This window comes from Pezoporus wallicus, unplaced genomic scaffold (assembly GCF_028554395.1).
Source record: "Pezoporus wallicus isolate ANWC-B61680 ecotype Strahan unplaced genomic scaffold, APGP_CSIRO_Pwel_v1 contig_2439, whole genome shotgun sequence".
Lineage (NCBI taxonomy): Eukaryota > Metazoa > Chordata > Aves > Psittaciformes > Psittacidae > Pezoporus > Pezoporus wallicus.
Genome location: NW_026638501.1, coordinates 1,251,202 through 1,278,360, shown reverse-complemented (window position 1 = coordinate 1,278,360; position 27,159 = coordinate 1,251,202). Strand labels below are relative to the sequence as shown.

The window sequence follows — 27,159 nt, the reverse complement described above, 5'->3', positions numbered from 1 at the left end:
TCAGTGCTGCTTCCTTTCATCTCACTTAGGAACAAAGAGCAAAGATGTACAAGTTTTGAACACAGGATGCAAAAGCACGCTGGACAATTACAGTGTGTGTTCCCAGGAAGGTAGCAAGCAGGTGCTGGTGCCCTCCAGTAGTATCTTCCACGTAATTCTGCAGATTTGCTTTTGGGGCATCTTTACCTCTTTCTGCCAAATACCATGCAGAGCTAATGGGTCAGGAGCAAAAGGCCTCTTCTACAACTACTCGACTTATCCACCACCACTGGCCAAAACCTACAGAGTGGATTTTGCCAAATTCATAACAGAGTTTGCAAATTTTTCCATCATTTTCCACAGGGCAGTGATCTCTCCAAGGCTAAGTGCTCACACACAGGATCACATCAGTGTGCTCAGCACCCTTCAGCAAGAGCAGTGCTCTGGCTTGCTGCATTGCAGCAGAAAAACACTCAAGCAGCGGTGCCACAGCCAGTGGGTGTCCTGCATCGATTCACACATGGCCTTTGATCAGACCCAGTATTCTTAAAAGTTATCAAGCCTGAGGAAGCAAGAAAATAAATAAATAATAACACTTTCCTTCTGGTGATTTCTATTGTACTGATCTAGCTGGAAATCCCATTAGTTACTCGCCTTGATCAGGACTGTTCCTCCAGGACCAGGAGATGCAGAAAGCATTCCACCACGCCAGCAAATGAGCACATCTGAAGTGCATTTTAATTAAAGCCTTCTAACTCTTGAGCTTTTTGCAGTATTTACATGTAGCTGAACTTTGGCCCAGGTGCTGTGTTTAAGAAATATAGTTTACTGCTGCACTGTCTGTCACCTTAGTGCTGCTCTCGGCTCTCCTGATAGAGGTCTCCTGCCCATTCCAAACCCCCAGACGTGGGGAGAAGGGGCAGTAAACAGGGATAAAGCACTAACCAGCTACATTACAACTATTATGTTAAACCTTTGCAAGCAATTACAGTGCCAAGAGTAGCATTTCAGAGATCTTTCAAGGAATGAGCAAGGGGGTTGCTACTGTAATAGCAACCACACTAGAAGACATGGAAAAGCCTTCCAGGCCTTGCTGAAACATGATTATCCAATAAGAAGCAAGCCAGGGAAGAAAAGCATTTCAGCTCAATACTGTAAAATACTGATTGGGAACCCATAATTCATGCATATTGCGAGCTGGAACTCAGTCTGGATACAGAAAAATCCTTCCTGAAATGCAGAAACCAGCTTGCTCCATAGGCGCATCAGCAACTGAGGGGAAAAAATCTGGTCAAATGAACAAATAGATTAATTACAAACTACATATTAAAGAAGGTCAGGCTGAAGGCATCATAAAGCAGGCAGGAGGAAAATACAGCAAGAAAACTGTCAGGTGGCCTTGCAGTACAGTCACCCTATGTGAACATGGGCCCAGCTAGCACGCAATTTGGTAGCAGGGCAGCAAAGCAAAATGCATTTCCACCACCTGAGCTTTACAAAGCTGTCACAGATATCCACGTAAAACAAGGGTGGGTAACCTTCATCTTCTGCTTGGCATGTCCCCTGCATGTTCGTATTACACACAAACATGTACACATTTCCATGTGCGTACTTACACCTTTATGCTCATTCAAATTCATATTATCAACATGGCAGTTGCATAGGAAAGGAGAAATGACCTGTAAAGTAGCTATAGCCTGAGTGGTGTTTCTATAGCACAGCTCACTCAATGCCCAATTACTGAAATGCAGATGTTGCAAACTACTCTGGCTCCTCCACCATTATATTTAACCTTTGAGGGAGATTACTATAAAGAACTTACTTGGTATGGTAAAGAAGACGCAGCCAAAGAGCAACTGGGATGTTTATTAAATGCTTATGAGTCCCCTGCTACTTCTCTAACAGGGCTGGAAGTATTTTTATATTGTTTTTTTGGCCATTGAGTCTTGGTGTCTTACGAGCACTTTCACACATATCATCTACGCAGAGTGTTAAAACTATAAAACCACTTTTAAAATGAAAATCAGAGAAATAACATATCAGACAAAGGAATTATCAGCTTTCAGACTGAGACAAAAGAGCTGAATAGGATTTTATTAGTAGTAAAATTCAGAAGCTACATTTATGTTAAAAAATAATCTATACATTGATGAGCTGTTTCTGGGCAGTGAAAACATTTTAGATGCTTTACTTTTGCTGTCTGCCAGGTACTATGCTCAACACAACACAAAGAGAACTCCTTGGCCAAAAAGACTGGTTTTTAAACAGTCAGTGATCAGAATTAGATTAATATAAAATTACTTGGCAATCCTTTAAAAAGATGCCAGCAAAATGGGAAATAAAATTTTAAACCAGCACTATCACTCTTGCAATGGAACATCAGTTATGCTCTACAAAAACACAAGTTTTTTACAGCTCTGACCTTGTGATGCTCTTAGCACATCTGACTGCAGCACAGACTGCTCTATGACTTTGGGAAAATATCAATATTTGCTCCTCATACACCTCTAAAAATCTAGACTTGGGCTGTTCAGTTTCTGCTACTTTACCCCAAGGCAGAATCTATGTTGCTGGTGGTGTTCCCTGTGGCTCTGGGATGTTACGGAGCAACCAGTCAGCCATGCTGGCTGCAGGAACTCAAGCAGTGTATTTTGGGCAGCTTTTGCTCCCTTATTCCCAGCTGCATGGCACCACCTCTGTGCAGTCCATAGATAAATCTTCCCCAGGTGTAACCTGGATCCTGCCCCTCTATTCTGCTCTTGTGAGACCCCAGTGGGAGAACTGTGTGCAGTTCTGGTGTCCTCAACATAAGAGGGACATGAAACTGCTGGAGCAAGTCCAGGGGAGGGTCACGAGGATGATCAGGGGACTGGAGCACCTCCCGTATGAAGACAGGCTGAGGAAGTTGGAGCTGTTCAGCCTGGAGAAGAGAAGGCTGCGTGGAGACCTCATAGCAGCCTTCCAGTATCTGAAGGGGGCCTATAGGGATGCTGGGGAGGGACCCTTCATTAGGGACTGTAGTGACAGGACAAGGGGTTATGGGTTGAAACTTAAACAGGGGAAGTTCAGGCTGGATATAAGGAAGAAGTTCTTTACTGTGAGGGTGGTGAGGCACTGGAATGGGTTGCCAAAGGACATTGTGAATGCTCCATCCCTGGCGGTGTTCAAGGCCAGGCTGGACAGAGCCTTGGGTGACATGGTTTAGTGTGAGGTGTCCCTGCCCATGGCAGGGGGGGTTGGAACTAGGTGATCTTAAGGTCCTTTCCAACCCTAACTATTCTATGATTCTATGATTTATTTTTCGCAGCTCATGCAACTACCTCACAAGCAGCATGCTCTGAAGGAAACTTACTCCTTTAAAGATATTTGTCTTGCTGCCACTGAGAGATGGTAAAACCTGCACTCCACTGCACAACACAGAACAGATGTCATTGATTGAATTTCATAACAAGAATTTCAGTGCCTTTCTCTCTCCCTTTTTTAGGAGGAGGGCGTATGGGGATGACTATTGCTTACTATTTTTATTTTTATCTATAAATAAGACATTTTAATTTCATGTCAAAATTGAAAGGTCTGCCTGTAGATGGAGGAAAACATTTTTTATTTCAGCTTTTAATGTCCTCATATATCAACAACAGGGTTGTCTTCAAGAATAAAAATGACCTCTAACTAAAAGTCATATTGTAATTCGGGGGATTTTCTTTCATATTCTAAAATATTCTTTCAATATTCAAGCACATATTTCTAATACTCCAAGTATAACAAAAAGACTTATAACAAACTATGAAAAAGTAGCAATTACCAACTGGGGAGTTATAAATAAAACTGTAAAATATTCAGCTGATCCATAATTCATTTGGTAGCAGACACCCAGCCATCTGGGCTGGGGTGAACTCACGACCCTGGAATAAGACGGTGGATGAAGATTTTATATGCAGAATAAATGCACCCATCACATTCACACACACAAAAAAATCAAACAATAAACCTTTTGTGCAACACTGGCTTTCAAGTTTTACTTTGCCAGCCTATTTGGTTTTTAACTACGTGTGATTCCATCCTCTGATTACATGTGATCACCTTCAAAAAGAGCAAAATACTTCTTGAGGCTTATTACCAGCATATGCACAGGACAAATGAAATTAATCTCTCTTCCTGCCTGAACCCTCACGCATAGCTTGATACTCATTTTTGCATCTCCCTGGACATGAAGGGTGTTCACAACTAGCAGAAGGATCCTGCTGCAAGGTGCAGCCATGCTGCCACACACTGCAGTGTAGGGTGCACCCGAGTTTAAATGGAGACCATGGTCTTCAAGGAGTACTAGATTACCTCTGCTTATTAAAATACTCATGTACTCACCATCCTTGTCTGGATGATTATACTTCGCTTTTAAGAGCACATTATTCTAGGTTAGATGCTGCAATACCTGTGTTAATGCATTGGAAGCTAGTGCGGCATCTCTAAGTAACAGTGCTTTCCAAATAGGTAGGTAACTGCGAGCCTTAAACCCTCTATTTATGCCACTAATAGCTCCTCTCTGACCCACATGAATCTAAAGCACAGCTTAAACTATCAGACGTACCAAATTCAAACAGGATTGCCTGCAGCTGCTAAAATTTTCTTGGAGTTCATAAAATGATGAAATTCATGGGAGAAAAAATCCATTAAGGGCTATAAAGCACAAAGACATTGATCCTAGAGGTTTGAAAGTGCTCTAAGCAAGCATCAGTGTCTGCCTCATGCTCATACCCTTTCTGTGGTATCCTGACCATTGCTGAGGAGATGATGCACCTCATGGATCAAGTTCTCTTACAATGGACATTTGCAGGGAAGCCCTGCTCATCACCCTGGCAGTGAAAAGAGTGCCAAAACTAAGCATCTACTTAAGCTTTCACAGGCCCTAGGTCAGTAGTTCTGCTTGAAAAGTAAGAGCTGCAAAACCAGCCTTCATGAATCATGTGAGATGCATGAAACACACTGCATCTACTGGAGCATCCTCTTGGAAATTTTTTATTATGTCTAAAGAAAATAAGCAAACTCCCCCTCACCAAGCCAAACCAAACAAGCCTGTGAGGCTTGAAAGTTCCAAGAACCAGCCCCTGAACCTTACAGGACTTGAACCTGATGGCAATCTCTGAAAACACGCTTCCCAGCACAGCCATCTTCTTGTCTCATTTTCTGATGTTTTCTTCCCAGACTGAGCAGGGCTGCACTCTATTGGTTTCAAAAGCACACAGCTGCTGATATAAGATTACAATAAGCTCTATATTGCAGGTTTCCCTTTCTGAATTGCCTTTGGCTGCTTTTCAAAGACTGGTACATCCTGAGTGCTAAGGAAAACACCTTCTCCATTGTTCTCTCCCATTGCAGCATCCCAGAATGCAAAATCAGAGTGAAGATCACGGCTCTCAGCACACCTCCCTGTTCCAAGAGCTTTCCAGCTTCTCCAAGCATCCAATGAGTTGTTGGGATTTTGTTTTGTCAAGCAAGAACCTAGCCATGCTTCCCAGGCAGCAGCACAAGTTGCCAGGTCCTGTCCTGTAACCCATTTACTTGAACAGTGTTACTGCACCATAGGATGCAACTTGTATCTCTGGTTTGGCCTCAGGCACACACAGACTTCTTGAGGCATTAGACACCTTAACACCTCCTCTGTTAGCAAGCAGATCTTGATCTTTCTTCTTTTTCTCCCCCAAAAGGCTTAAAAATATCGTACAGGTCACAGGAGAGGATTGAACACTGCTGACTTTAAACAGAAAACAGGCAGGCAGCTTATCTGAAAACACACATAGATAAGGTCTTTAAACGTAAAGGACCCTGTGGCATTTGGGATGCCAGCAGGAGAACCGCCCCACTCTCACACCCCCTGCCTCCAGGCCAGCACCATGCCTGAAATCATACCCAGCATGGAGATGCTGGAAATGAAAAGCAAAGAAAACTGCTTGGCTGTTTAGACTTAAAGTGAGTATTCTTGGCAGGTTTTAAGCCTAGAAAGGTTTTATACATGGCATCTTCTCCATGTACTCCTACGATGATACAACCAGTGTGCAGGCAACCATGAATCACAACTGCTTTCTCTCTACAGACCCATTACAAGACACACATCTCTGACCAAGACGTCATGGTAGGTGCTTTCTATAAACAGGGCAGATAAGAAGAAAGGCCTCGAGGGAGATGCACATCTCTGTCTAGAGGACAGCATTACTTAATCATTCATCCTGGTGAAATTGCTGAGAAAAAAACATCACGTGGTTGTCACTTGAAAAGCAAACTTCAGTATTAGCTGCACGCGGAGACTGCTCTCTGGAAACCATCTAAGTAGGTGGCAGTTCCAAAAGTATGGAAACTTGAGCAAAACCATGAAAACAAAAAGGATGAATAACTTAATACTATCATTACAGCCTATGAATTATTCACTGGGCTCCAGCCTATGTGCACAAGGCACATTTTTTAATGCACTGTGAGAGTGCATTACAGATGGCTCCCTGCCATCTGTGCTGGGAAGTCCCTTGGGCATGTATTTTGCAGCAATCCCACAAGAGAGAGCCATACTTTGGCCAACCCATGGACTTACAAAGGGAATAAGGTCCTCTGCCTGCAACAGCTCTAGGGTAGTCACAATGGAGGCCACTGCACTTTCTACCTCCCCTTGCTTGTGGCATTGCTCACCCTTTCTAGATATATGTTCTCTCTTGAAAACGTCTGCAAAATCCCACAGAAACAACAGAGGCTTAGGGATTGCAAGAGGGTGACAGAGGACCTAGTCCTGTACTTGGAGCCTAAGGCCACTGCGTCCCACATGGACAGTTGCATCTCAAGTATCACCAGGTCCCAAGGGACTGATGGAGCAGAAGCATGCTGGAGTCACCAGCTGATCTGCCTCCTCTTGTGCACAAAACGTTACTGCTTCCTTGATGTTTTTCCAAATCTAATTTCAAAAGTTCAGTGGAAAATCAAATCCGTGTAAAAATGCTAGACTTACTGCCAGTGCAAATTCTTTTTCTCATTAAAGTTGGTGAAAGGGGTACAAACTGTTTTGAAGAAAAAAACATTATTTTCAGGAAGCAATCCCTTCAAAAGCCCAACCCAGAGATAGTTTCTGCTGCCAAAAGCTCTCATGCACAGAAAAGGTCATGCACCCAGCACCCCATTGCCTCTGCATTCTCTGCAGTCCTGAAATTCACATGGTCTTTTTGGGACAGACAAAAGCCAAACCAAAAAAACAAAACCTGGCATTTCTCTGCAGTGCTGGGTTAGTGAAGAGCTGCCAACAGGACTCCAGCAGCCAGACCTATCCCGCAGCATGCAATTTTTTTCATTTTCTGCAGCCAGCATTTCTTGCAGCAGGATTTCTCCTACTGCTGCAGTTGTCCTTGTGTCTACACTTCTAGTGACTCAGCTTTGTTACACCAGCCTTCATGAAAATATAATCATACCACCAGAAAACCTGTGCGAGGGAAAGGATGAGGCCCCAGAGCTGTACATCTTGGTGGTAATTTCAAGTGGAAGACGAGTGGGATGAGACTTCCTGAAGCCCCATGTGCCCTGCCTGCACTTATTTGAGAGAGGACAGCTGAAGGTGAGGCTCATTCAGGGATATCCAACATCTTTGGCCATGGCCAGGCATGGATCACTCCACCTGCACACTTCCATTACTTGCCTCAAAGGATACTTTTGGAGGCAGCTTAAGAAAACAGATATTCATTTTCCATCTGATTTGCAAAGTCTCCCCCTCTATGGCTGCTTTGTTTCTGGCTTGAACAAACTGATTATCATCCCAAGGAGTACTGAAAGAGCACGTTACTGGGAAGGATATTTGATGCTGCAGGTTCAGCAGAAAGGCCTGGTTCTCCTCCTGAACGATATCAATCAGATAGATAGACAACAAAATACAGTCACCACTCCTGTTGAATCAAACACGAGACCATAGAGATGCAATTTCAACATCACACAGTGAATTAAGCACTCATGGCTGGATCCATTAGTATATCTCCTGACTGCAGCTCCACCACGATAAACAGCGAGACTGAACCAGAAACTACACTTACCCACTTGTCCTTAGCATAAGACACATTCATCACAGGTCTACCATTTCCTGTAACAGACCTTTCAATACAAGGTTGAAGGATATACCTGCACAGGGAGGTTATTCTTGGCTTGATGAACAGGAAGACAGCTACATGGATAAATCCTACTGAACCTATGGTGAGTTTGGGATGTAAGTCATGAATTGGGACCATTTCCTCACAGTCTGCATGGATCAGCAATGTATCATCTCCCCCCATGCACCTACACTTACTGAGATTTATGTGGATTTAACTCCATGTATCAGGGAAAATCCATTGCCAGCAATGAAATACTAATGCAAGCCCACTAACAGGAAAATACACCTTTTCCAACAACAGTTATTGGCAGCAGCCTTCACAATGGGAAAAGAGTAAACAGCATCATGACCATGACACCCACTGATCTGCATTAAACAGGTGCCCTCAACAGGTGTCATACTGCCATCCACTGATGCTCCTCCAGGAGATTTCCAGACACATCCATCAGGATGCCTTTATTTCCTCTCCACTCTAATTACCAGCACAGGTATCTGATGAAGTGTGATGCAATCACACTCTTGAGCTGCTGGCTGCCAAGCCTGCACATGTTCACTTGGGTAGCAGAAATGAAATGCAGCCTTGCTTTCAGATAGCAGTTTTTCTGCTCTGCAGTGAGGATCTGTCAATCTCCATCTACCTGTTATAATGCATAGTGCACCAGACTTTCTGGCTAAGCCCTGTCTGTCAGGAGAAGACAAGGGGTTCACTTCAGTGATCTGGCAGCACGGTCCTCACAGCCCCAAACACCATTTGTTCACATTCCTGGAAGGACTCCACAGTGGACGAGTGTCACTGGGGAGCCCTGAATTAAAAAGGCAGGAAGCAAGCCAGGTAAGCAAAGGTTAAGACCCTAAAACAGAGAGCATGATGGACAAGAGAAGAACAGGCAGGTCTCCAGGGCTTACAGAAGCTATGTGATATGCCTAGTGTGTTGTTGTGTATGGAGGGACATGGAATCATGTTCTTGCCTCCCATCACAACTCCAAATGACAAGGCACAACGGCAGCTCCCTGTCTGTGTCCAAGGCAAAAGCTCTTTTCAAGTGCTGGGCAAAGGAAGGACAGACAGACTAAGCTCTGGACAAAGGAACAAACCAGTCTACATCTCTGCTGGTACAGGGCAAAACCAAGAAGTACACAGTACACAATGACATGTCAGCCCTACCTTGTTGGAGAAGCTGTGACAGTGTATCATAATCTTACCAGCCTGAGTCCAGTCACTTTAGCATCACAGTGCAGAAGAGGGATTAAATTCCCTAAAGTCACTCAAAGCATTTTTCTTCAGGTAGCTGTTTGCAAAGGTAGGACATTTTAACGACTGGAATTCGGAATTAAAATGAACTCTTAGAAATTTCCCTTTCTCAACAGGAAAGGCAACCGTTTTCTTTCTGGTTTAGCAGGTGGATCCAGCAAAACGCAAAGAAGCGGAGGGATCTCCAAGTAGCTTAGTGTAAAAGGAAAGAACCAAATATCCTAAAAGCGTGTCCTGCTGGGAGGAAACATGCTGAAGACTGCAGTAATTGTAACCTATGAGAGACAACCACCCGCACACATATATTTGCAGATGCCACAGTCCAGCCCTTCATGTTGGGGACTTCCACCCGTTTCAAAGGGAGGTCTGCACAGGGTCTGACTGGCTCAAGCTCCCACCCCAGACATTTCCCCATGTTGAAGATTCACTTACCTGCCTGGTTTGTGGTTACATTTACAGACACAAACTGCCGGGCTCCAGGGTTCTGGTCGGATACTCCATTCACTGCCTCAATTTCAAAGGTATAGTTTGTATGGGCAAGCAGATCCACCATCATGACAGAGGTGTTTTTCAGGCCGGTTTGCTGGGGGAGGTACCTGACATGACTGCCACACGCCTCACACAGACCTGAGTGTGAGTTGCACTTCTTGCATGCAATATAATAAGACACATCTTTCCTTCCACCAGTATCAGCAGGGGGAATCCATTCCAGAAAGACACTAGTCTCGTTAACATTTGAGATGGCACTCCGAGGAGCAGAGGGGGGTCCTGGTTTGTAAAGTGAGAAAAACACATGGTAAAAACAGTATTATCAGTCATCCTGCTCTCTACTACTCACTAGGCTGAAGAGAGATGCCCTGTTGCTCATGCGCCAGAAAGTACACTTTGCAGAAGCACCTGAAGAAGTGGGAAATGGGGATTTGAGTATTCCCACCTCTCCTCAAGGGGTCTGTGCTGGGATGCAGCCACCTGCATAGGAGGACAAGGCATGGGGCTGTCTCAATCTCAACAGGAAGAGAACTCCATCCCGGAACATTGCCTCTCATGCTCTCCTTACCCTTCCTGAGAAGAGAGCTGCAAATCTTTGCTCTGCGCAAGTCACTGGCTTTGCCAGCAGCAAGATTCCCCCTCTGCACCCCACTGGCCCTATATTACTCGCCCTAGGTCCTAAAAAAGGACATACGCTGTGGCATTCACACTCCTTCAGTACTCATCTCAGACACCAAATCTCTCCTCTGTGTGCACCCGCCTCTCCCCATCAGATATTTGGCAACAGTGAAACCTAAGCTTGGGCATCCAAATCACACCTAAATGAGATGCTCAGTGTAGCCCAAAGCAGATGGTGATCTACACGGGTCACTGGAAACATGGCCATATCCAGCTACTCAATGGCAGCCTTCTTGATCCCTGCCAAGCTCTAGCACAGTTGGTTAGCCACACTGTGCTTGCTTATTTTGCCAAGCCTCCCCGCTCAGGATGCCAGCATGGTGCTGGCAAGGCTATCAAAGGAGAAACAGCTGCTGCAGAGGTACCAGAGCTCCTGCAAAAGATGAGCTGTTTTCCTTCATCCTGCTGGGAAAGACCACAGCTGGGCAAGCAAAGCCCACCTGGAGACACCTTCAAGACTACTTACTTGCAGAGGTGCTGCAAGTGTTTTTAACAGGCTTGTGTTGGAGATGAAGGGCAAGCTGCATATACACCCTTGAAGACAATGTGAAAGGACAAGCAGGAATCTCACGCAAGAGATTCATGTGTTATATACTCAGGGAATGCTAATGAATGAGGAAGAAAGAGGAAATTTATCAAAGCAAGCCAGGAAGGATTTTAGTCACAGTACCACCAGAAGCTATGAAGCAAAGACTGGGATTTTTTCCAAGGGAGGTTGATGAGGGAAGGCAACACACTTCCCTTCAGTTTGAATCAAGCTGTCAAAACTCATGAGCAGCTCATTGAAAAGAGCCCGACAAGTAACTTCATCACCTAGAAATCCATATGAATTCAAGTCTGTCTTAGGTTGTCACCTTCTTGTTTTGTTGTAATAATTAAACTCAATATCATATTTTAAAGAGGCAGTGTTGCAAAACTGAAACTACCTTATAAACCAGAAGCACTTTCCTCTATTTCCCTTTCCTATTCCCCTATTTAAGTCTATAAAATTGGTAACACTGATAAAACACTGCCATGATTTCGACTCAAGCTGTTATGACTCAGTGAGAAACTTACAGAGGAAATAAATAATACTGATTTTTTTTTTCTCCTTGGGGGGAGGGAGGAAAGCAGTTGAATACAAGAGCTAAGTTAGTTTAGGAAATAACACATCTGCCTCGTTTGTCCTGTGATCACTTTAGATCATGGGAAGCAAGCCACTCGCAATCTGAGCCACAGGGACCTACTGCTACTTAGCTAATGACACCAAGGTACAGCCCAAGTCAGGACTATTTTCTGCACTGTCATACTCATACTGATACAATGGAAAGTATGAAATTCATCCCTGGAGCTGTGTGGAGTTACATATACTGCACTCAGAGGTTTTCTATATGTTTCTACTGTTTAGATTGGCCTATTTTTTCTTCCAGTGGATGAATGCCCTTTTACTGCTACCAGTACCCTAAGAAGAAAATAAAGAAATCAGGCACAAGAAACACTTACTGGACAATGTGTCTGTAATTAGGATAAGTTACTACTTTTGTAAATTCACCAGAGAATTTTACTTTGTTTGTACAGAAGAGTCAGCTGCTGTTCTTGAAGGCTTAAAAACATCAACTTCAGTGGAAGCACTTTGAAGCTAGCGGGACTTCATAACCTATAAAATTAGAATTCTCACAGGGGCTCAGATAAAGGTCTTTAGTAGTCTACAGATATCTTACAAGACCTACTTGACGAATCCTGAAGCCACAATGGGTAAAATTCTGATAAATCACAGCTGGGATAACAAACCAATGTTTTATCTTTGGAAGAGGGGGCCCTAGGTCTGCTAGAAAGGTCTGTTTTAATTTCCAACCTCCTTTTATCAAGGACAAAGATACTAGTTTACAGATATATATATATCTGTGTGTGTGTATATATATTCATATATATGTATATATAATGTATATATCTATATTATGTATATATGTGTATATATATGTATATATGTATATATATGTATATATATGTATATATGTATATATGTATATATGTATATATGTATTTGTTCGCTATTTTATAATCTAAACATCCCTTCTGCACCACCGTTTACTGACTAGACTAGAGGCAAACACTTTCTGAAGACAAACATTAGTATTTTTCCTTGATGGACATCAAACCTGTTATTTGCTGATGTATATATTTAAAAAAAATAACCTGAGAATTTACCCTCCAGATATAAAGATGTATATGCATGCACTCAAAATAAAGTTAACTGTAAACTTCTTGTGAGTAGTACATTACGCTAAATACTATAAAATCTTCAGTTTGTCCTATGTTTCATACTACTAAACATATTTCCCCAATATGCTCTGAACAGCCATAGGGTTTCTTCTCTGAGATGGGAGGCAGGGGGAAACCAAAGGGTGTAACTATGTATTAATTTCAAAAAGATGATGTTCAAGGAACTGAAGCTAGGATTACTTAGCTATAATCAAGGTCAATATATAATATAAGGTCAATAAATATTTCAGACTGCATTAGAGCAGTATTAATTTCAAAATCACCAAACATTACTTATAAAACATGCATATGGAACTGGAAAAATTAAATTAAATCTATTTTTCTTTTCCCTTCAGTGTACTTAACTGAGCAGTTAACAGTGGTGTAGCAGTTAGTTTTCTTCGGTGATGCTGCTGGTGGTGGGGAGACTCATGCAGCTTGGGACTGAAAAGCATTTGCTTTAAATAAGGAAAATGTCATTTCATAGCTACAGCAACTGGCAAGGGGACTTTGCAGATATAGACCTGAATTGAAGATGGACACTGATAGATTCTCTAAAACTAACAAGATTTCAAGGTGAGGGAAACCTACAAATATTATCAAATTCTGTGGTAATAAATATTAAAAACATACCAAATCTTTGCAGTATTTTCCTAACAGTCACGACTGAAGTCTGTCTCGCTGTATTTCAGTTCACAATGAGATGTTCCTTTTCAGATCTATTTGAACTAGCTTTAAACGTTAGTGTCACTACCTTCTCTTCACTGTCTCTGACAAAATTTACTACCTACTTTTTTATTAAAAAAAAAAAAAAAAAGAAGAAGAAAAATAAAAAGCCCAAACAAACACAAAGAGAAAATCCCATAGTATGTGCAGAATCAGAAATTACAGCCTTTACCTACAGGATTCAAATTGCACCAGAAACCTGGGGGCGACAGGCACTCCAGTTGTACTACTTTTTAGTATGAGCTGGTCACCAAGCTTGCTTGTGCCTCTGAAAATCCTGCCCTACACTCAGGTCATAGGCACGCATAAAGCTCTTCCTTGGGGACTCCAACTCCTTCCCTGTGTTGCTTCGCCAGCAGAACAGGCTGGATGCATACCCCTCCATCCTGAGAAGGGACAGAGAGCAGTATCATCGATGATGGACAGGAGGTACTGCTGACACTGGCAGCCTGGCATACCTGTGTCAGTCCCTAGCTTTGGTTCTGCCTGCATAGAAAAGCCAATTTTATATGTGTTTCCAGAGCTTAGAGTATTCCACTCCCTTCCCATCTCCCAGTACCATGCTGGACCTAATCGTCTCTCATTTATCTAAGTCAGGCCAAGGGGCAAAATGGACATCAAGAAACCCTGGTAACAAAGTTTTTCATGCTGTAACCCACCCTAGCTACTGCTCCGAAAGACACCAGCATGCCTATTAAATAAACTGAGAAGTGCTTGCATGATTCATCCCCCTAGACCACTTTGATCTGACCGCACCAGCTGCCTAAGGCCGTCTTCTCCTTCCCTGTAGCACACCTTCCAACAGGCACATGCTTTATGCTCCTTTGGCTGGTGAAGAGCAAACACAGAGTTCAAGGGCCCCGATTCTATTCTGAGTGCCTCCTTCAGGCAAGCAGAGACCTGCCGAGGGCAATTTCCTTTGCGTCTCTCCAACAGGAACAGACTTTCTTTCTGTTTTTGAAGTGCAAGCTTGGGAAGATAGGAAGGACATCTGTATTCACTGGGATGAAGGCACAATAAACCATGCTTTTGATGAAGGCACAAAAACCCATGCCCACATGATGCAAGGAAACAGTATGGAAGGCACCTCTGCACTATGTCCCAGCGGCTCCAAGCATGCATGGACTCGTACACCTACTTTTTCCTCCAATGTTTAAGTTTGTTGGAAGCTCTATCTCTTCCTGCTCCAGTAGCTCAGCTTCTCTTTGGTCCCTTTTAACCTCTTTTGCCCCACAAAAAATTTAATTTGGAGCATGAGAGACCCAGAAAAAAAATGTGGTCTGTGCTACACTCAGTGGGACTAGCTGGAATGTGGCAAAATGTGGCCCTCAGAATACTAAACATAAATTGAACAAGAAACTTTCGAAGTACAGCTGACAGGACAGCTTACAGATGGCAGGAAAAGGGCAAAATTAGTGATTCCAAAGACTCCACCTTGGACTTCCAATACCCCAATTTGCTTGTTATCTACCCTCCCCTTACACCAAGGGGAAAAGCTCTACATTTCTGCTACAGGTTTGGAGAAGCAGTTTCCATCACAGTTTTGAGGCTACCCTGAAGAATGACCTTCTCCAGATGGACCGGAAAGTTAGGGGTCTCTCCCTGATTGCTTGTTGAAAATGAGCTAAGAGAAGATACTGAGCAGGAACATGTAGGCTCTATCCATGCCTAGCACTGACAGGTGCTACCCATCATTTCCTAGATGTGTGTGCCCCACACCGGTACCCATACACACACCGATGCGGGTATCTGAATGCCATGCTGCTGGCTGAGTCTGCCCATAAGTGGCTGGTGAGAGATGGAGCATTTGCTCATTACAGAGTCACAGATCACAGAGTCATTAGTGTTGGAAGGGACCTCTGGAGACAAAAAACACTTCCTGGGTTTAATGCCAGCTTTTGAAGCAAAAGGCTTTGAAAGTTTATTCTTGTGTAACCAGAGGTCTGGTGGACAAAACCAGACATTAAAAGTGTGTCAAGGCTAGTTCAGACTCCAGCCCAGAGCCTGTAAAAGCACATTAATTAGGATCATTATGTCCGGGCATAGTACAGGAACAGCTTGAAAGGATTAAAAATAACCCTATAAGCACATGCTTACTTGTACAGGCCATTGTAGGTGGGTCTGATTCCTTCCTAAAATAGTGTTCTTCACACAGGCAAGATGTGGATGCTTCATCAAGCGTGTAGCTGTGAGGGGGACATTTGCTGCAGGATGGACTGTGGGGTGAAGCTTTGAAGAACCCAGGTCTGCATACTGTGAAAAGAAGAACCACAGGCTAAGCTCTCCCATCATAAAATTAGTCTCTTCACATTTCCTTAAAAAAAATAAAACAAAACAAACAACCAAAAAAACCCCAACCCCAATAAAAATGTATGTTCAGCTAGAAAACAGAAAAACACTTGCAAGCTATTTGGTTTGCATATTTTAAAACAGTCTTGGACATTAGCAGTCAGTGAATACTTAAATATCTGCATGAAAAGAGAATGTGAAGCTGTTGATTGTTCTTTTTCCCCTAGCATCTGCCTTTGCTGAGCATTTCTTTTCCTTGTTGAATGCATTAGAGGCAACATCATTTGGGCTCTGCTTTAGAAAACATTACTGTGCTTGGGGATTTTTTCATTCAGTCTTAGAAAAACGGGTAAAATACATCTCATGTTTTTTGTTTAAGATGTTCTACATCCAGAAATCAATGTCTCAGCAAACAAATAGCAACACGGTGGTGGAAGGACCTCAAGATTGACAGCTTTAAGACACTGTGATAAGGTTACTTCCCTAGGGTCTTTTCCTCTGCAAACCTATGATGAATTTTAAAGTGCTCCATACAAGACAGACTGCTCTGGGTATAGCCTGAACCAGGCATGCTTGCCATACAAGATATTCCTCCCAGCTCCAATATATATGCATGACAAGGCACAAAGACTTGATACAAGAGCTGTTTTTTGTTCTCACAAACATATGGATTACTGTAACTTAGGAACATTTCTTGTTTTCTTTTTTTTTTTAATAATTTGAAGTGAATACAGTAATATCTTGTTCCCAGCCTCCTGAAAAATGCACTCCTTCACCTAAGCACAGCACTCTGCACTTCACCTGTGTGCGTGCAGTCAGCCAGAAGCAGTGACAACCATAGGTTTGCATGTATCCACCCTGGCATTAGCACAAAAGCAGCTGGCCCTGTAATCACACTGTTATATGCAGAATTACAAACCCACTGTTAGCAAAAGGAGGAAAACTTGATTTTGTGTTTGTCTCAAAAAGCAGAGACATGGAGATAAGTTAAAGCAGCTCCGGAACGCTGCTACTTTTTCCGTCAGAGATGCTTTAAAATGATTTTGCCCAGTGTGATACCAATGATGCCCAGGTCTGCTGTCAGACTTACAGAAGTTACCTGGAAATCCCATCTGCATTCAAACTTCCCCAGTTGTAATCAGTTTGCAAAGAAAATGAGCTCACAAAAAAAGCATTAATATTATCCCATCAGGAATGTCCCAGACAAACACAGAATGAAGATCAAGTGCTAAAATTCAGCCAGTAATGACAGAATTCATCTTCATGGTAGATAAAGTACAGTTCATTGCTAGAGATCCCTTTTCCTCTGATGGACCAACTAAGACAACTGCTTTTAAAACTGGATATGCTTCCTGCAGTACCAGAGAACGGTCTCGACATCTTCACTTTTATGCCACTAGCTTCACCGAAGGTGAGAGACTTGCACATCACCTTCTAACTCCTGGAAATAACCAGTAAGTCTGTTGATCAAGAACACTCACGAATCAAAGGGGTGTGATCCAAGAACATCCAGCAGACTTCCCCCCGACTTCAACTCCACAGACATGCTCAGAACATGAAGCTCTCCCATTGAATACCATGCAACCCTGAAGCAGTTCACAAGCCCACCACAGGCTGCCAGATCTCCATCATGCATATGCAGCCTCTCCATCTCTCTATGGGACACTCATTTCCAGCACCCCTGCTGACCTCCCCAAACCGGGCACCCTCCCATACCTTCCCCAAACTCTCTTTTCTTCCCACAAGACAGGCAAAGAAACTAGTAGAACTGGAAGGATTTACAGGCTTAAAAAGCCCTGTAATTTTCAAAACTGCGGATCATCCAACTAGTGCTCTACACCTAGGCTGTGAGCTCTGCAGGATGCAGTCATCTGCTTTGTGTCTGTACACCAGGATCGGTGAACAGACCTAGGGCTGAATTTATTCTTGATGGTTGTTAGCAGACTTTCCACGAGCTTGCCCTCATGCTTTATGGCGCATTCCTCAGTTTCTAGCACAGAGTTGAGTTCTTTTATTTACTGCACAACCACCTTCAAATGCTGCCCTTCCTACAGCAAGGACTTGTTATACAATCGCTGGGGAATCTTCTGGGAGAGGAGACCACCAAATGGCTCCTCTATACCCTATAATTTGTATTTCAAAGCCAAATCAAACTCACTTGCACCTGCAGACAATAGGGATGGGGAAATGAAAGCACAAAAATGTGCAACGTTAATGAGGGCAGCCCACGTCTAGCATGTACTTGATGTAATTAGCCTTCAAAAAATGACTTGAATTTGCCTCATTATGTCCCATCAAGACAGACAGAAAATCATTACAGCACAAGAGTTTAGCATGTTTCTATTTTGTGCAAAGCAGCAAATGAAGAATAAGTCAGTTTTCCTTGACAGACTTTCAACAAGGTGCAGCTTGTTAATGATGGTATGATACGTAGCTCAGCTCAAAGGGAGTGTTTGGTTTTTATGAATAAGTATGGAGTCAACAGATGTACAACACTAATAACACATGTTTTAATAAGGCATGTGAAATAAAACTGAACTGGACCAATTTCCGTATAATCCATAGATTCCCATGCATCAGGCAAGTCCCTTCTCTATCCAAAAGATATAAGAAAGAACAATCAAGAACATTAAATAACACTGAAGCCAGAAGAGTAGTGTGCTATCACATCTAAGCGGAATACTCTTGTGTTGGATAGAAAGGAAGAATTCAGGGGGAGGAGATGGGATATGCTAAAAAAGGAAGGACAGGAAATAAAAATAAATGCAACAATTAGCATAGCAAGTGGTGGCATGCCAAGTCCATGCTCCTGCATCAGAAGCTGTGGGGAGGACAGAACAGGATTTGCAGGGTGCCCACCACATAGCCTTCCAGCCTCTCATGGCTAGCAGGTTGGGGACCACTCCTGATGGGAAACACACTTGTGCTACCATGCTCAGGAGCAGGAGCAGAAGCAGCTGTAACTGCAAAGGGGTTTCAGACATAATTAGTATCTATTAAAACACTTCTCTCTGTATACTTTCCTATGTTTGCTTTGTACCTGACACAAGGGAGAGGATAGATGGATGAGATGGTTCAAGCAACAATCTTTTAATAAACAGGAATGCTGTGATGGATACTGTTAGATGAAAGCTGAGCCAGGAACATCTTATGCCTCCACACTGCACAGCAGGTATCACGGTAGCCAGATGGGCACAGACTTGTCTGAGCTCAACAGCCAAAAGCAGGGGCTGGTACCATATCATTTTTCTGCCACTGGTGGTAATATCTCATGTATTTTGGAAACTGGATTCAGAGTAGAACAGGGCCACAAACAGCCTACCTTGCACATACCTTGGGTTTTGGTCTTTAGCTCACTATTCCTCTTCTGACAGTCAACCTTACAATCTCTTCATAAAGTATACATGACTTTTTTAAAATTACATGCATGTCTTGGGTTTCATTTCTAATTGAACCTTATTTTAGTCTTCTTATATTTTTATCTTAGTATTTCTAATTCAACAGCTCTTGAAAGGATGTGTAGAACTAGCACCGTACAGTCACACATGTAAGGGCACTATCTCTTTTCAAGGTGGGGAGAAAAGGAGGAGAAATAAGATGAGCCTAAGACTCCCCACAATCTGCTGCAAGACAGCTAAAAAAAAAATTAAGTTTTAAGCTGTTGATGAGATCTGCTTCTTTCTTCCTAATATTAAAACTGATAACTCCTTAACTGATTAACAGCCACTGATGTGTGAAAATAGACTTTAAATGAAATTGGTTGCTAGAAAAAAAAATAAAATAAGAGTATTTTTAGACATAGCAAATACGCATAAGCAACCTGCTGGTGTTAGGTACAAGTGATGTGTTTCTGTTAGTAGCACATCCATTATTAGCGATTAATTTCACTCTTTTTATTCTTAGTAGCAACCACAAAATGTTGCGGGCACAGAGCATTAACATCTGTGCAGTCTTCTGCTTGCCCGCTTCCGGATGGGCCAGTGAGAGATGGCTGCAATTAACGATGGCAGTAAGAACCTCCTGGGACACCAATGGTGTGAACTGATCCCTTAAACTGGCAGTGATTGGATTAGAAACTGGCTTTGTGCTTTGCAGACAGAATCCCACAAGAGCTGTGCTGAGAGAAGCTGGCTCTTCAAATGTGGGTGGATGGAGGAGGGATCACCTGTACTCTTACAATGAAAACCACCCTCTTCAAACGGTATGCTGAGCTTTTATGAGCTGTATCAGTGCTAGAGACAGTGAGTACCAGTGGAGGGTGCGAGGTGGGGGGAAGCAGGCAGAGTAACAATCAAACAGCTGGGACTACTTGACAGATTATATTGTGCAAGCCTTAACATCAAATGATTCACTGCAACAATCACTGCAACAATCCCTGAGCTTCATTCAATGGGCAGGGCTTCTCCCCTCTCTGGCTACCCTGTGCCTTTTCTGCACAACAACCCCAGCCAATAAGTGCTGGAAGCAAGAACCACCTTCAAGTCTTTCCATATCCAGAGGCACATACATGGCCATGCAGGTAAAGCAATCCAATTAATATTTAGTAGGAATTCCAGTTTTGTCCCTGGAGATAAAAAAGCTAAGAAACATGACCCTATATGTGTTGAAACTCTAGGAATCATGAAAAAGGTCCAACCTAATAGTCCCTTTGCACTCTCCTAATGCTGGGAGGATAAGCTCAGAGGACTTAAGTGCTTAAGATCAGCAAACTGACCTTTCATATATCACAGAAAATAAAGCTCAAACAGGCATTACAATCTCTCTTGCAGAGCACCAAATTAGTCTCCACAGTAATCAGAAATTACAAGTATAATTCATAAGGCAGTGCCACTAATCCATAAATAAAGCTAATGGACAAAATCTTACAAAAAAATAATGAGGATAAGGATGCCTAATCTAGACAGAGCACAGGTTATCCAGCTGAAACAGGTTACCACCCCAAAACACAAAACCTCTTTGCTTTTTGTTCCAGTCCTTTAGTCTCATTTGCTTTCTCAGACTGCAAACTTCTGTCAGGGACACACAACTCAAATTACCACAGTTCTTAGAAGCAACTACAGCATAAAACTCTGCCCCATGCCAGACCCATAATCCACATCGAGCAGGCTCTTGGCAGAAATACAAGCAAGACGTGGTGCATGCATGTGTGCTCAGTAGAAAGGAAAGCAAGCAGCTCTGTATCTCATCAACTCTGCCTTCATTAGCACATCGCTCTGGCACAGGGAATATGGCTCAAGAGTTGAAAGATTTGAGCAAAACCAATCTACAAATAAACAACCCCCTGTTTTCATCTCTGGAGCTGCCATGCCTTGAAGCAAGAGGGGGCTGCTGCCTGTTAGATGCATCCAAAAACTAAAGAAGGGTTTAGGGAGGTACAGGTCTTTACAATGTGGAATCAATTATACTGCTGAGCAGCTCCAAGCTCCAGCTTGTGCTCCTGACAGACTTTTACTTTCAGGAAAAAAACAAACCAAAAACCACAGCAGACTGCATTCGTATCTTCCAACCAATATAAACAGATGATTGCCATGCTCTTCTAAAAAGTATTCCAAGAACTACAGCAACCCACTATTGAGCATCCTCCTGCAGAATTCACAAGCAGGCTCCCAAGAGCTAATCCTGCCTTCCCTAACAGCTCTCTTTGAACTGCAGGCCGACATTGAAATTGCTGCCAAAGTTATAAAGCCATAGACAAATGTGTAAAATGCCCTGGTGATATCTCCTTTAGGGCTGGTCTCTCTATCTGCAATGGTGCTATGTTGCTTCCCGCAGCACACCTTGGGAATTTGAAGGGAATTAAATAAAACCCCACTAATAAAACACTGTAATTCAAAGTTGCTGGTTTGCTTGAATCCACTGTACTTGCCATCATCCTTCAGCAACTTCAACACCCAGTGCTGTAGCCCAAGACCTCGTAAAGGTTCTTTTAAACGGGTTCCTGGAGCTTGCCAAGTGGGGATATGTGGGGCATCTGAGGGCTTTGCACCTTGAAGAAAGAGACTTGGACATAAGTCGATTCATGCATCTCAAGTGGGAAATATTCGTGTTTTTTTTTTTTTTTTGTTTTAAGAAAACAGTGCCTTTTGATGCTGTTCTGTCCAACCTTACACTAACTCAGGCAGAATTACCTCCACTCCGCATTGAAATCAGCTCTAGCTCGGAATACCAAAACAACCTTGAAAACTTGAACAGAAATAAATTAGTACTTGCAGTTCCTCCCTTTGAAATACCACTTTTTGTACCATGTGACTCACTAAATTGTCACATGGCAATTTATGACATGACCATAGTTGTTAGAAAACTAAGAATTAACTGCCACTAATGACATTAATGTGTTTCTTCTAAATGGCATAAAACTTCATCACATGGCTTCATTCTGAAAAATTAATCAAATTCCCAAGTCAGCCACATTTGCAAGCCATAAAAATACTTGGAACACAATGCATTTGAAAATGCCTATGATTACATTAAGGTCTTAATGGCCTATATTTCTGCACATTCCTATGCTGCTCCAAAGAAGATTTTGAAGCAATCAATGAGGCAAAACCTGAATCAAGCCTAAACTCTCATCAGTGTGACAGAGAAGCAGGGAAAGAGATTTATCCTGGCATATATGCAAACCCATGCTATCATTTGGGTTTAATTTTGCAGAAGGAAAGCAAGCTATGGAAAATAAATGTTTTTAGGGGAAACAGAAGATTTCTCAAAAGCACTCAGCACCATGCAAGGGTACTCTCACCAGCTGTGTTGACAGTGGGGCTAGCTCAAAGTGGTTTGTTTTTTTTTCATTTGGTTTGTTTTTTTTTCCCCAAACTTGGTTTTCCAAAAAAAAATCAAAAAAACAACAACAACAACCAAAAAAACCTAACTGTGAGAAACTGGACCATTTCTAGAGAAAGCACTGCTTCAGATGAAGTGCCATTTCCTAGCAAACCCAAAATTTCTGGGGCCAGCAGCTGCATGTACAAGGGCTCCTTCAGCTCTCAGTCCAGGTGGCACCTGTGTTTCTCTTTGCTCTCTGGTTACAAGAGAGAGACCCAATTTGGTCTCACTGAGCCCCAGCTATCTGGCATACAGTAAGAAAAGGCAGTCCATATCCTGTTGCTCAGACTTTCTGTCTATTATAGCTATAAAATATCTCCGTAATTTTCTAAATCTCTATCTATAAAACCTATATATGCATCTTTACCTTGTTCTCCAAAGTATGGGGAAAAGATGAACTTAAATTATGCTCAAATTGCTGTTTTGTTTTTTTTTCTCGTAAATCAAGACAAACTGAAATAATTTTATTCTCATAAACAGAGGAAGCAATGATTTACAATGCTGCACCTAAGGGAAAAATACGATTTAAGATACAGAAGGCAGCAGGGACACATTTGTTTCTGCACGCTTGTAAACATAACTTTAGATGCCTGGCTCCACGTGTAATCCAAGAGACACAAGAGTCTGCTTTGGAAGCTTCTGTACGCATAGACACACACCCCAGTTTATCCTTTGTTGTGTGAATGGCAACTTAAACATTCAAGCTGCATTGCACTCTAAGTGAAGGGAGGATTGATGGACAAGCTGCAGAACTCCCTCAAGTTCAATAGAGGCATTGACTGAATAGCAAATAGCAATCATCATCCCTAATGGCAACAGGGTGATGGTATCAAACCTGAAAACAACGCAGACAAAACCCCGCTATATCTATCTGTGTGCAAGTATTACGGAGAGTAATGCAAAGACATGTTGGAAAAATCTCTTGAAAAACAGTGCTCTTCAAAGCTGCATGTTTGTTAGCACAATTCTACAATAAAAGGGCTTTAGTCTTCTGGTTCAGTCCGCCATAGGGATCTGGAGCCCAGCCAGCAAAGAAAGAAAGATTCTATAATTATGCTGTGGCTTGGACAATTGCAACCCATCGTGGTTAAGAAATATGACATTTGGGATGATTTATTGTCATGAGTTATGTCATGTGTGTTTACTTGACCAACATTTCAAGGTTTTAGCCTGAACTAATAGATTGCATACATGCAGGCAGTAAAGAGAAGTAAAACCGCTTAAAATATTTCCTTCTACTTGGTTCTATCTTGTGAAACTTCATTTATGTGGACAACATTTCTAAGTGGTATAAAATCAGCCTTTCCTCTGCTGACTATTTTGGTCCAAAATAGGCAGCATCCCACCAACCTACGGTGATGCTGACACCTACGCAAAAGGATCCTTTCAAACCCTACCTCAATGTTTAAAGACTTGTTTGCTTCAAGCTTTACGATCATCCGCCTCAGGAGGTAAATGTGGTAGGACTGGCTGCAGACAATTTATTTTAAAATTGTTCCTCTGTAATTTATAGTTGAACATATGTCACACCAGACACATCTATTCAAATTCCATCACAGGGTGACAGAGATGGATCGTTCACAGTCCTTCTGACCAAAAAAAGATAGGAAGGATTTATCTAGAGTTGCCTGGACTAAGTGTGCTAAATGGGTTTATGCATGTAAAAGTGACTTCAGGGAAGTGGGGTTTATTTTGCAAATTTAAGATACAGGCGCTGCTAAGCAAAATTCTGCAGCAGGCTGGTGGCTTAGAAGGACACAGAAGGAAACGTGAGCATGCCTCTTGGAGAATACCTCCCTTCAGTCATGCTGTATTCCACAGAAGCTCATGGCTTTTTGCATTGGAGCACAACGGTTGGAGTTACAGATGCAGGTCTCACTGACCTAAATTCTCCCCCAGTATGCATATTCTGAAATACTTTGACTTTAGTTAGGAGGCAATCAAAGGGTGGGTACAACGAGGGTAAGACAAGTATTAATACCCTGAGAAATTTAATGAGGAATGCTGAGCAAGCTACACTACATGCACACAGAAGTGCAGAAACATCAAGTGGTTATCCCATCACATGCAGATACAAAAATTTCTCCCATTCCTATAGGAAAACTTGCTGCATATCAACAAACATGCGCAAACCCCAAATGAATCAATACAACTTGATACTTTAAACCTCCTGATTTTGGAGCCGATCACAATACTGTTTGAGTAGATGGCCTCATGGCTTTTGGATGCCAGAATTGGATCATCTTTGCCACAAACGAGCTAGAACTCCTGTGATTCCAGACCAGTCAGAAAAACACTAAAACCCCAAAGGAAAAGAGAAAACCAAACCCAAACAGTTCTATTTCAAGAAGATATTTTATCAGACTATAATCAGCACTTTTCTGAGACCAAGGCATCTTAGAGTTGGGAGGCAGATGTCCTGCTAGCATCCCTGCCCACTGTCTCTTCTCATGGGCTTTGTTCTTGCCCCCAAAATGGCTGTTTGACATACACAACTGATCCAGAAATTCAGAAGTGAAGCGAAAAGTAAAGCAAAGCAAACACTGCCTTCCCTCTTGCTACATGAAACCTCACCACAACCTCCTTCCCACCAAATCCGTTTTCCCATACTAGAGAGCACCAGCACAAAGCACGCTCTGCAGCAGTGACGTTGGCCATTCTCAGGTTTTTTATTTGAGGTTTTGAGCTGCCAAAGCTTGACTTATGGAGATTTAATTATTAAACTATTATATAGGGATGCTGTTGCTCACATGTAGCTTAGCTGGCTCTCCAGCTACATGAAAGAAGTAAGCATTGCCTCCACAAGCCTATTTACCCTGGAAACCCAGCACTAACTTTCTTTGCAATTTACCACTGCATCTCTGCACCCTTGCATCTCATCAACTTGAACAGTCTTCCTAAGGCACTTTGGGGAAAAAACCCAACACTTGTGTTTTATAGAAACCATTAACATTTGATTTGTTCAAGAGAAGACTGGAAAATAGGAGAGGAGAAAGGGGAAAGCTGGTGTGGACACAAGGGCATTGCACCCTGGGCTTGGTCTTGCAAGAGACCGCAACCTGTTCATCTTATGCCTCATACACAACCACCCCAAACAGTTTGCCATCCCACAGCTCTTCCACATCTTGTTTTCAAAGCCTTGTCAAGTATTGTGGCATCTATCCTGGGATACCCAGCTGGCAAAGGTGGAACAAGGGGATGCTGCTTGTCTTCTTGGCAGCCCTGAAAGGTGGAGACTGAAGGAGAAGCTGAGGAATCAGTTTTGTTATAAAAAAAAAAAGAAAGAGTTTTTTAGCCTTTTTGAGAAGAAAGCCTGAAAATGCAAACACCAACAGATCAACCAGTAGAGGGCAAATATAAGAAGCCCACTATTTATTCTTTTATTGGAAGTGGTATGCTTTGGACTGAAAGACCAAATGGGAGTTTCCTGCATCAAGTAGGGACTGGTAATATTTTCCTCCCTGCCACTTGTCCTCCCCAGTATCCTGCATCCATTCTACACAGATGTAATCCTGATTGTAGGTTTCTTTTCAGATGCACTAGAGAAGCTAGGAACTCCTGAGGCCCAAATACTATTCACAGTTGAATTCTTTTTAAGTTGTACAAGTCACAAAAACACACGGTTCGTTATTCCACACAGAAATTCTCTCATCATCCAGCCAAAATCGAAAATAAATAGTTGCAATTAAACGCAGCACTACATTATTTATGTAGATGCATTCAATTTTCAGAAAAACGCTATAAAATATTCCCCTTCAGTACAAGGGAAATTTATTACACTTTTATTGCATAGTTTCTTCTCCCTGCCTTTTATTTTTCCCTGTGTTACTTAACAGATCATTTTCTAGCCACTGTTTCTGCTGCTTCTGTCTTTAAAGAATGAGGGATTTAATCCAAATCCAAGTGTTTCTTGATTATTTGTGAACAAGGCTGCTGAATGATTGCTAGGCAGATAATTCCAGTATTTCCCTTGCAATCGAGGATCTCTCCTCGTCTCTGCATTTTGCTCTTACAGCTGCTGTGTAAATGATATGCACCGAGGCTGTCCAAGGCTTCCGAGTGCATATTAATTCTGCCAGGAACTCCAGAGACTCTGAAGAATTGCTAATTCAACAACAGGCTGTGAAATTATATTTTCTTTGTTTATTATCCACACAGCTTCCCATTGTAGGTCTTTAGATGGGGGCATTGTTTGAACTGTTTTATTACAGCAGGGCTTGTTGTGATAGGATGAGGGGTGATGTCTTTAAACTGAAAGAGGGGAGATTCAGGCTGGATGTGAGGAAAAAATTCTTTACAATGAGGGTGGGTAAAACACTGGCACAGGTTGCTCAGGGAGGTGGTGGATGCCCCATCCTTGGAGACATTCAAGGCCAGGCTGGATGTGAGTCTGTACAACCTGATCTAGTTGAAGATGTCCCTGCTCATTGCAGGGGGGGTGGACTGGATGACCTTTGAAGGTCCCTTCCAACCCAAACTGTTCTATGATTAATTGCTCGCTATTTGAAAGCTACTTCACAGCCTCAACTGTCTTTCGATGTGAGGAAAAGGGGGCATTTCATCCTTCCAGGAAATA

At 42.5% G+C, this 27,159-nt stretch overlaps 1 protein-coding gene across 10 annotated transcripts in view; it reads right to left on the bottom strand.

The window, feature by feature from the left end:
- The window catches only part of EPHA5 (EPH receptor A5), a 197,853-nt gene that overhangs the window by 75,096 nt on the left and 95,598 nt on the right, over positions 1-27,159 (bottom strand). For 6 of the 10 annotated variants that reach the window (XM_057411047.1, XM_057411052.1, XM_057411048.1 and 3 more), the window contains exons 4-5: positions 15,570-15,725; positions 9,771-10,106 (exon numbers count right to left, since the gene is read on the bottom strand). The exons of 2 other annotated variants lie outside the window; for them this stretch is intronic. In XM_057411047.1, coding sequence (XP_057267030.1) covers positions 9,771-10,106; positions 15,570-15,725 — 492 coding nt within the window. The remainder of the gene's footprint in view (positions 1-9,770; positions 10,107-15,569; positions 15,726-27,159) is intronic. 2 more of the 10 variants (XM_057411054.1, XM_057411055.1) reach the window with 1 other exon arrangement.